The sequence below is a fragment of the Candoia aspera genome, chromosome 2, assembly GCF_035149785.1.
Source record: "Candoia aspera isolate rCanAsp1 chromosome 2, rCanAsp1.hap2, whole genome shotgun sequence".
Classification (NCBI taxonomy): Eukaryota; Metazoa; Chordata; class Lepidosauria; order Squamata; family Boidae; genus Candoia; species Candoia aspera.
This window is the reverse complement of record NC_086154.1, coordinates 242,204,666-242,215,161: the sequence shown is the minus strand read 5'-3', so window position 1 is coordinate 242,215,161 and position 10,496 is coordinate 242,204,666. Positions and strand designations below refer to the sequence as shown.

Here is a 10,496-nt window from a genome sequence, read left to right as displayed (position 1 = left end):
TATTCTTGCCACCTTTTCTTGATCTCTTCTTCTTCTGTTAGGTCCTTGCCATCTTTGTTTTTGATCATACCCATTTTGGCCTGGAATTTACCTCCAATGTTTCTAAGTTTCTGGAAGAGACCTCTTGTCCTTCCTATTCTATTGTCTTCTTCCACTTCTGAGCATTGCTTGTTTAAAAATAATTCCTTATCTCTTCTGGCTAACCTCTGGAATTTTGCATTTAATTGGGCATATCTCCCCCTATCACTGTTGCCTTTTGCTTTCCTTCTTTCTTGGGCTACTTCTAGTGTCTCAGCAGACGGCCATTTTGCCTTCTTGGTTTTCTCTTTCTTTGGGATGTATTTTTTTGCCTCCTGAACAATGTTCTGAACTTCTGTCCAGAGTTCTTCCAGGACCCTATCTACTAAGTCCAGTCCCTTAAATCTATTCTTCACCTCCACTGCATATTCCTTAGGAATATTAGTGAGCTCATATCTAGCTGATCTGTGGGTCTTCCCTAATCTCTTTAGTCTGATCCTAAATTGTGCAAGAAGAAGTTCGTGATCTGAACTACAGTCAGCTCCAGGTCTTGTTTTTACCGACTGTATAGATGTCCGCCACCTTTGGCTGCAAAGGATGTAGTCAATCTGATTTCGGTGTTGTCCATCTGGTGAAGTCCATGTATAAAGCCGTCTCTTAGGTTGTTGGAAGAGAGTGTTTGTTATGCAGAGTGAGTTGTCTTGGCAAAATTCTATCAGCCTATGTCCTGCTTCGTTTTGTTCTCCCAGGCCATGCTTACCTGTAATTCCAGGTGTCATTTGACTGCCCACCTTAGCATTCCAGTCTCCTGTGATGAAAATAACATCTCTTTTAGGCGTGTTGTCCAGTAGGTGCTGCAGATCCTCATAGAACTGCTCTACTTCAGCTTCTTCAGCATCTGTGGTTGGGGCGTATATTTGGATCACTGTGATGTTAGATGGCTTGCCCTGAATTCAAACTGAGATCATTCTGTCGTTTTTTGGATTGTATCCAAGCACTGCTTTAGCCACTTTACTATTAATTATGAAGGCTACTCCATTTCTTCTGTGGTCCTCTTGTCCACAGTAGTAGATCTGGTGGTCATCTGATGTGAAGTGGCCCATTCCAGTCCATTTCAGTTCACTGATGCCCAAAATGTCTATCTTTAATCTTGACATCTCACCAATAACCACATCCAATTTGCCCTGGCTCATAGATCTTACATTCCAGGTTCCAATGGTGTGTTGATCATTAGAACATCAGATTCGCTGTTCACCACCAGCACCGTTGGCCGCTGTCCTTTCGGCTGTTCGCTCGCTGCGTCATCACATCTGGGGCTAGTTGAATTCATCCTCTGTTCCTCTCCAGTAGCATTTTGACCATCTTCTGACCTGGGAGTCTCATCTTCCGATGGTATACCGACATATCTCTGGTTGTACTGATCCATTTAATTTTCACGGCAAGAATACTGGGGTGGGTTGCCCTTACCTTCCCCAGGGATTGCATTTAGTCTGACCTCTCTGTCATGACCTTCCCATCTTGGGTGGCCCTTCACAGTTTAGCTCATGGCATCATTGAGGTGCTCAAGCTCCAGCACCACAGCAAGGTAACTCTTTACAGATTACAGAATGGGAAATGCGATCAGAGAAGATGCAAAAAACCTATAGCCATAGAAGACAGTCTAGAGAAGGGTTAAACATCTTAAGAATGAAGCCTCTTTTGCAGAAGAAAACTTTTATAAGAAATTGGAAGATAGATTTCAACACAGTATTAGAAGCAACCATGCTATTATGCTTTCTCTATCACTTGGTACATCAAATGTCAATCCTGGAATATTTTGAGATTCAAGAAACGTTTTTGATAGAGTGCGCGAACTTAGCTCATGGCATCATTGAGGTGCTCAAGCTCCAGCACCACGACAAGGTAACGATCCTTTGCTGAAGAAGAACATAAGAATAGCCCAGGATTCATCTTAATCCAGCAGTTTGTTTCTCACAATGTTGAAACCAGAGGTCTCTGAGCTGCTCACAGGCTGGACACATACCTTGTCCTGTTGCTCTTGACTGCAATTGATATTTGGAAGCATAGACTCCCCTGACCAGGAGATAACACTATGTCTTGAAGACCAAAGGTTCTTGGTAGACCTATACTCCATGAGTAACTTCCCAAGGCCAACCAATTTAATGGCAATCCCCAGACCTTGTTGTAATGAATTCCATAGGTTAATTCTGCACTCTGTAAAGTGACTTTTTTGGACTATTCTAAATCTCCTTCCAGTCAGATCTGTTCAATGACTCAATTCTACTATTTTGAGAGTGGGAGAAACCCTTCTCCCTGCCACTTTCTCCAGGCCATGCATGATTTTATAATCTCAAACATGTCACCTTGATTCATATTTTTTTCCTAAACTAGAGTCCCAAATATCCTAGTCTTTTCTTGTAGAGGAGGTGTTTGGGTCTCCTGATCATTTCAGTTGCCTTCTTCTGCAGTTTTTCCAGCTCTATTATATCCTTATTTAAATGGCAACTAAACTTTGCCCAATATTCCAGATGCAGGCATATAAGAACATTACTAAGTTGGCAGTGATATTTTCCACCCTTTACCATCCATTCTGTAACAGCTGCTGCACCAAACTGATATTTTCATTGAAAAATCCACTATAAACCCAAGACCTGTTTCTTATTATTTACAAGCAATTCAGACCCCATCAGTGTATAAGTGAAGTTAGGATTTTCTTGCCTCAATATGCATCACTTTTCATTTACGTAACTTGAACATTTGCCATTTGTCTATTTACCCAGTTTAAAGAAATCACTTTTGGTTTTCACCATCTTAACTAGTCTGATATTATCAACAAACTTGCTTATCCCTAATCAAGAAAATTTCTAAACAAGCTGAAATGCATTAGTCCTAACAGATATCCTTGGGAAATGCCACTTCTCACTTCCTTCCATTGAGAAAATTACCTTTACCTTTTATTATTTAAGTAAAGGTAAAGGTTTCCCTTGACATTAAGTCCAGTCGTGTCCGACTCTAGGGGGCGGTGCTCATCTCTGTTTCAAAGCCGAAGAGCCGGTGTTTGTCTGTAGACACTTCCATGGTCATGTGACTAAATGGAACGCCGTTACCTGCTCGCCGAAGCGGTGCCTATTAATCTACTCACATTTGCATGTTTTCAAACTGCTAAGTTGGCAGGAGCTGGGACTAGCAACGGGAGCTCACCCCATTACCCGGATTCGAACTGCCGACCTTCCAATCAGCAAGCTCAGCAGCTCAGCGGTTTAACCCGCAGCACCACTGCGTCCCTTGCCTTTATTATTTAACCAGTTAGTAATCCATAAAAGGACAGGTCCTCTTATCTCATGATGGCTAAGTTAATGCTAAATGAGAGCAAGTCTGCCAAAGGCTTTTAGAAAGTCCATGTACACAGTGCCAATAGAGTTATCCTCACAAGCCTGCTGACACTGAAAAAAATCCAAAAAGTTGGTGAGGCAGGATTCCTTTGTAGAATTCATGCTGATTTTCCTTCAGCAATTCCCCAATAAGCTTAGTTATTTTTGCTTTTGATTTCTCCTTCTACCAATTTGTCCAGGAGTGATAGCAAGGTGATTGGACTGTAATTTCCCAGATCTTCATTGGGTCTCTTTAAAAAATTGGATCACTTAAGCAGTTTTTGGACAGGCATCTGTTGGACATGCTTTAATTTGGATTCTTGCACAGAGCAGGGGATTTGACTTGATGGCTTTAATGATGTCTTCTACAATTCTATGAAGTTCATATGTATCCACCCTAGCTACAATTCTATACGCCCCTTCCTGGGAGGAGGTCCCATAAAATGCAACAATGTTTACCCCTCCGTAAACCGGCGTGACAGGAAACTTTTTCTTGCACCAAAACACACAGAGCGCCTGAAACAAACTTGCTACTTTTCAGGGGGCTGCAAGAGTCGATTGAAACTGCGGGTGTGTTTCATCTTCCACCCAGAGCCCAGAAGGGACTAATCGATATAACCCTGAGGTCCTGTCCTCACGCATCACCTCGCCCTCCATTTTGCATTGGCCGTAACCTCCCTCCGACCCGCCTTCCTTTCCTGCCCGGCCAGCGGCGGCGACTCACCGCCCTTGCTTCGCTTTCCTGATAAGGACGGAGGAAGTTTGACCCTAGCGACGCTCCATTCCGGAAGCAGCTGTTCGCAGCATCATGGCGGCGGTGCTGCTCCTGCTGCGGGAGATCTCAATGACAACGGCTGTGGCGAGACACCTGCTGCGCGGGGGAGGAGGAGGAGGAAGAGTGAGCGAAGCTGCCGTCGGCTTTGGGGCCAGGTACCTATAGAAGGGGCGGGTGGCTCCTGGAGTGGACGGACCCCCCATCGCATCTTTCCCTGCCCACCGTCCTCTGTCCCCCGAGCGTGGAGGAGGCGAGGGCGTTTGGCCGCCAGGCCGCACGGGCTGCGGAGGCCTGAGAATACTTCGCCTCTCCGGCTGTAATAGCTGCGCTCCCCCATTCGGAATCCCCTCAGGAGCCCCCGGCGAAGCGGAGCTTATCCCGCCTCTGGCCGTCTGTGAGGTCGGAGGCACGGCTGGCGGAAGGCAGTCTGTCAAAGCAAAGCGGACCCTGCGGCATCTGGCAATGAACTGAATGGGAGCGTTCCTGAGGAGAACTTCTCAAACGCGTGTGAAGCGTTCTCCCTGTTGGTCAGATACTCCTACACGTGGTTGCAGGCTGAAACAGTGAGGCTTGAAAGCCAAGCAATGGAAGTGATAGGACTGTGTTAGGGTTACCAGTCCAAAACAGGATGGTTCCTTCATCACAGCAGTCATTCTGACAATGCTCTTTTTTGGTTATGCTGTATAAGGAGAAGAGAATGAAACTCATCTTTTCCGTGACTGTGATGGCGAGGGTTATGTCTCTAGGTCATGGTCCAGTTTATTGATATGCATGTTTCTCAAAGCTTCCCATATTTGCAAATCCCCCCTTCTCACTTTTATAGATTTGAGGGTTTGGGAAGAAGTGGTAATTATTTGGAGGTAATATTATTCTTGCTAGTAAATAGCCAATTGACTCAAGTCTCTTCTACAAAAATGACACTTCCAAAATTTCAAAACATAGAAGTGGTATTAAGAATATTCACCACAGTTAAGTTTCTAAGGCACCAGGCTTCTCTTTAGATAGATTTAGACTTCAGTTCAGAAACTATAGATCTGCTTCTCAGTATCAAATTACATATTTTTGCTAGATAGCAAAGATAATTATTCTACATAAATAGCTGGTCTATTATTTGTGTACGGCCACTGTACTACAAAAGTTTGGGTATTTAGAAATGAGTTTTTGACTAGACATACAATTTTTATGCTTCTGGTGCTATGATAGATCATTGTTTTTCTTCTCTAGAACAATATGGTTCATGAACTTTCTACTTCAATATAAAAAAGAGGTACAGTTAGCAATGAAATTCCCCCCCCCCCCCAGAGTGTAAAATTATTATTCTTCACTTTCCAAGTGAAGGTTTTCAGAAAAGTAAAACCACTAAAAATAATGGTGATGGATTTATGTCAGTTTATGCCCAAAATCCAACTAGCTCCAAGTATTTCTGAAAATGAGTATGTAACATATGTCCCATATTCCATAATTGGAAAAGTGTACAAGCACCCTGATTGTATATGCCTGCACACAATCTGGTAGTTTACAGTATTGAAAGGGATGCAGGGATGTCTCTCATAATACACATTACATATTATTGTTTGTTGTTTGGTTGTGTAATATTCATTCTTTAACATCTTTTAAGTAGTATAAAATCAGACAAGCATACTTTAAGCTACTCTTAATGAGAGGCTAGTTCATCATTTTGTAAGATAGAATGTTGGTTTTCAAAGCTAAGATGGTAATGCATCTCTAATTGCTGCCAAGTATCCATTAAATCAAAATGTATTTTGCTGCAGTACGAAGGACATATCATGAACATAATTAATTTGCAGCCTAAATCCTGCAAAGTCATATTTCTTTATTCTTATTATACTTCTGACAGTATTATTCTGCAGCAAATAAGCAGTCCTCTTTGAACAATCTCTTTTTTTTAACCAGCCATTATGTTTTGTTCAGAATCTCAAGAATGTTATTCATTACAAAACACATATTTGATTGTCAGTGTGAGAAATCTGAGCTCTAAGGTCTCTGTATCGAAAAAGAACTGGTAATTTCAAGCAGTATTTGAAATCAGTTTTTCAATCAGTAAGCTTGTTGGCAAGGTGGTTTTTTCACAGCTATTTTTCAGGCTGAAAAAAATCATGCAGTATTAGGTAAAGCAGCCAATAAGCTTAATCATATTTGTGGAGTCCTTGGTGTCTCTGAGCTTGGTTGTTTTCTTGCAGACATTTCATTGTCCAACTAGGCAACATCTTCAGTGCTAGAAGGGAGTGAGGTTTCTTCTGTTTATATACAGTAGCTTGCCCTGCCTGTGTTGGTGGGAGTGTTGTTCTCTCTTTGGTAGTTCCTTGATTAGGCTATTGTTTACTGCTTGATTGTTTAACTGAGTTGGTAGTTCCTTGATTAGGGTATTGTATACTTCTTGATTGTTCATCTGGTGTTAATCCCAGTGTTAATCTTTTCTTACCTGGGTGTTGATTGCAGGCAAGGAGGTGTTCTGGTCTTTTTTGTTTCCTTTTTAGCTTTTTTATTGTCTCTTTTGAATGGTATGTAAATGTTGTTTACCTCTATGTGCCTGTTGATAGCTGACTATCACCATCAAGACTACATCACTAAGACAAGCTGAAAACAAAACTCCAAACCAAACCGCTCAAGATAAACCCCAGAAGCAAAGAGCAACCTGAATGGGTTGTCAACATTTTACATAAAGCTACAAATGGTCAGCCAGCTATTGTGAAGTCCAGTTTATATTGTACAAAATGTACTTGATCCAGAAACTCTTCTCACCATTCTCTTGAGAAATAATAACATCATTCAAAAAGAAATAATAATTTACCTTTCCATGTACCATTGAAAATGGATCAAGTACATTTCATTCAGTAGCTTGCATTGAAATATTAGTTTATACTTATAGGTTAACTATATTAAGAATAATTTACATAAACTATATATTTACAACTGTTCAAAAGGTCCTTAGAGCCATCAGACTAAGGAGCTTTAAAACAAAGTAATATCCTAATAATACCCTAGATTTAATTTATTGTAAATTTTCAATGTGATTGTTGTGAATTTTTCTGATAACGATAAATCCAAGTTAACACTAAAGTCTTCTTCAAGTTGAGCTCAATTCCTGATGATTCATGGACATATCCATTCCATTTCTTGAAGTGGTTTACAGTTGCTTTCTTCTTGATTTTTTCCCCTAACATCCCAGTCTACAGCCCTGCGTTCCCCATCCAAATGTTAACCAGGCCCACCCCTGTTTAGCTTACCAGCAGTGATAAGTTCATTACACTGCCAAGAAAACTACATGAGGAAAACTACATACGGAATCAAGTCAATACTGACGAATTGTTTACTTTCTTTTTTTAGGACCAATCTTCTAGCTGTAACTTGCTAGGAAAAAATAAAATGGATTTCAATTGAAAATATATAAAAAGCAATACTGAAATTACTTTTTCATAAGCAGCAACAGTATATTGATTGGGAATGTGTCTCTCTACCCTTTCCTCTTGGAGTAGTTTGTCAGTAATTCCTGAGACTGAAAGAAAACTATAATTGTGTAGTAAAAGTCTTATTTACACTTTTAAACCACTCAGAAACTGAAGTGTACAGATAAAAACTTAAAATGCAAAATCATAGTATAGTATTAATAGATAGCAAGGTAGTGCAAATTAAAATTGATAGCAAGGAATTTTATAAAATAAGACCAGCAACAAAAATATGATAATGCAAACATGTAAAATTCTTCAAGTGCCTTAGAGAATAGAAAGGTAGGTGTTGAAAACATCATAACATAGACTTCATGTGATTCTTAGTAGAAGGAATTCTAGTGACAGAAAGCTATAAATGAAAAGACTCTCTTACTTGTAAATATCCATGTCCTCTTGTTAATTTGGGACTGTAGTAGGAATGATTCATATATTCTGAGTATTTGAATGAAGGAGAAACCTTTCTGGTAATAAGTAACTGACACTTTGAATTGACCTCATAAACATTCAGCATCCAGTAAAACTAAAAAAATAATAATGGCATAATTTATTTGTAGTAGTTCCACTTATCAATCTACCTGTCTTGATTTATTTATTTATTTAATTCATCTTTAAATAAATCTTTAATTTGTACAACTCAAGGCGGCCTAATTCCTGAAGTTTATAAACTGCTTTCAGTATAAAAATATATAAAAAGGTAGATGCTTTCAAACTTGACTTCATAGGTTGACTCCTAGTCTAGTGACAGACCTGAGGGGGCCCATCATCTGGCTGTATATCGTCAATCATTTTATATTTTCTATCCAAGTGGATAGAAGAGATAGGAGAATTCATTGTTGCCTTCCAAGCAGTATGAATTGATGCTTTTGCCATTGTCACTAAATTAATCTTCCTCAGCATCTTCTTATATCACTGCTGCCCAATATCGGTGCCTGCTTGCTTTAGCTTGCTTTAGCTGGGCAGCCAGGATGTCCTTCAAACCTGCTGGGAATATATACTCTTGGCACACACTCCTGGCATTCTTTGCTCATCCCTCCTAAGAACACCCCACCACCACCACCATATATTATGATATGATATGATATGATATGATACGATACGATACGATACGATACGATACGATACGATACGATATGCTATGCTATGCTATATGATATTTTGAAACAATTTTTTTAAAAAAATAAATATTAAAATATGATAATTTTTATGAGATTATGTCTAGATCAGCTTGACCCATTCAGTTAATTCAGGACTTCAGTGATCCAAGAGTACCTATAAAGTTCTACCCGGTGGAACATCATTTAATTTGATCTGAGATGTCTAAGCCAATCTTGCTTCCCTTATCCCAGTTCCAGCACAGGTCACCCCACATGACAAGTAAAACAATTTATCTTGTAAAACAGGCCTGAAACCAAACTGAAATAGATCCAGAAAATCATTTACATCTGATAGTGCCTACAGTTGATCAGCAACCACCCACTGGAACATCTGGCTCAAATGGTTATGTTGGAATCTAGCACTGGGTGCATTTAAAATGCATTCATATTTTAAAAGATGGAAGATATGCCTATCTTCCATGATTGGGAGATTATTTAAAATAAATTACAAAGTTCTAAAGCATTCTGAACAGTGAAAGGACATAGCCTCTTCAAATGTGAGGTGGTTTGTAGAACACTAGCTTTTCATTGCTTGCACTTCTGGAATGAAATCATTTGACTTTTGAGTTACATTGTGATAATAAAAGCACACTTGTTGCTAATACGGCTCTTGGTATGATCTGAATATATTTGTGTGGGGAGACGTTTGACATTTCAGAAAACACATGCAGGGCAAAGCATGGGGTCACCTGTGGTTTTTGCAAATAATACTTCCACCCCCATTCTTCTCACAATTTCCACCAGTCAGCCCACAAGTACAGAATTCCAGCAATAGTCAGTAGTTAAGAAATTGTTGCATGAGCACAATAATTGTTCTCTTAAATTTGTTTGCCATTTTAAGTCTATTCTTTCTATATTCTGGGTACAGAAAGTTTGGAACTGATGTCACTGTCTGTTAATCCAGTTAGGATAGCAGCTCCTTGGTCAGATATTAGCGGGTGGCTTTTTCTTAAATACTGCTTTACTTCTTTTCATAAGTAACTATATGCATAAAGATGATGAATTATTTAGACATCTGATGCCAGGAAGAATAAAAAACTGCTTAATAGTATCTATTCCATCGCAAGGCTTAATTTTTATTAAGCTGTTTGGAATATGCAATTGAAATACTTGTTAATAGTGTGCTTCCTTGATAATATATTTAGTACTTGAAGGGTCATGAGTTCAATTACGAAAGACAGGTGACCTTTCTATACTAATTGGCTTTGATATCTGAGACCACATAGGTTCTTGACCTTTGACAACTAATGTTAAAATTAGCTTTATTTTGATATTTATTTAGACCTCAGAAAAGCAGCATCTGAATATTTTTCAAGCCAATGTTTTCTTAAAAGGTGAATGTAGAAAATTCCTCTGTTCATGTTGTTTGGGGCATGTGTGTGAAAAGGAGAAAGAGAGAGTGTCAAGTACTTGTATTACCTAGTTTAAGTATGCCTATGAACTCTGTTTCAAGTCCATGTTTTTAATCCAGTTTATCTTCAAAACACTTCACAATTCTTTACTTCAGAGGAGGAAAAAAAAACCTTTCAGGTTATTATAGTCTCAGCAGGAGGCAGCATCTGGGTGACCTTGTCTGGGTTGGGAAGCTAGGCAGATTAGGCCTGGTTGGTATTTGGATGGCAGACTCCCCAGAATACTATAGTTGTACGCTAGACTGAGAAAAACATCCTGGAAAAAGGAATAGGAAACTATTTCTTCTTATTACCAA

At 39.5% G+C, this 10,496-nt stretch overlaps 1 protein-coding gene across 1 annotated transcript in view; it reads left to right on the top strand.

Annotated features, from left to right (window-relative positions):
• Positions 1-4,156: 4,156 nt before the first annotated feature.
• The window catches only part of NDUFS4 (NADH:ubiquinone oxidoreductase subunit S4), a 46,888-nt gene continuing 40,548 nt past the window's right edge, over positions 4,157-10,496 (top strand). The window contains exon 1 of the mRNA XM_063295668.1: positions 4,157-4,319. Coding sequence (XP_063151738.1) covers positions 4,198-4,319 — 122 coding nt within the window. The 5' untranslated portion in view covers positions 4,157-4,197. The remainder of the gene's footprint in view (positions 4,320-10,496) is intronic.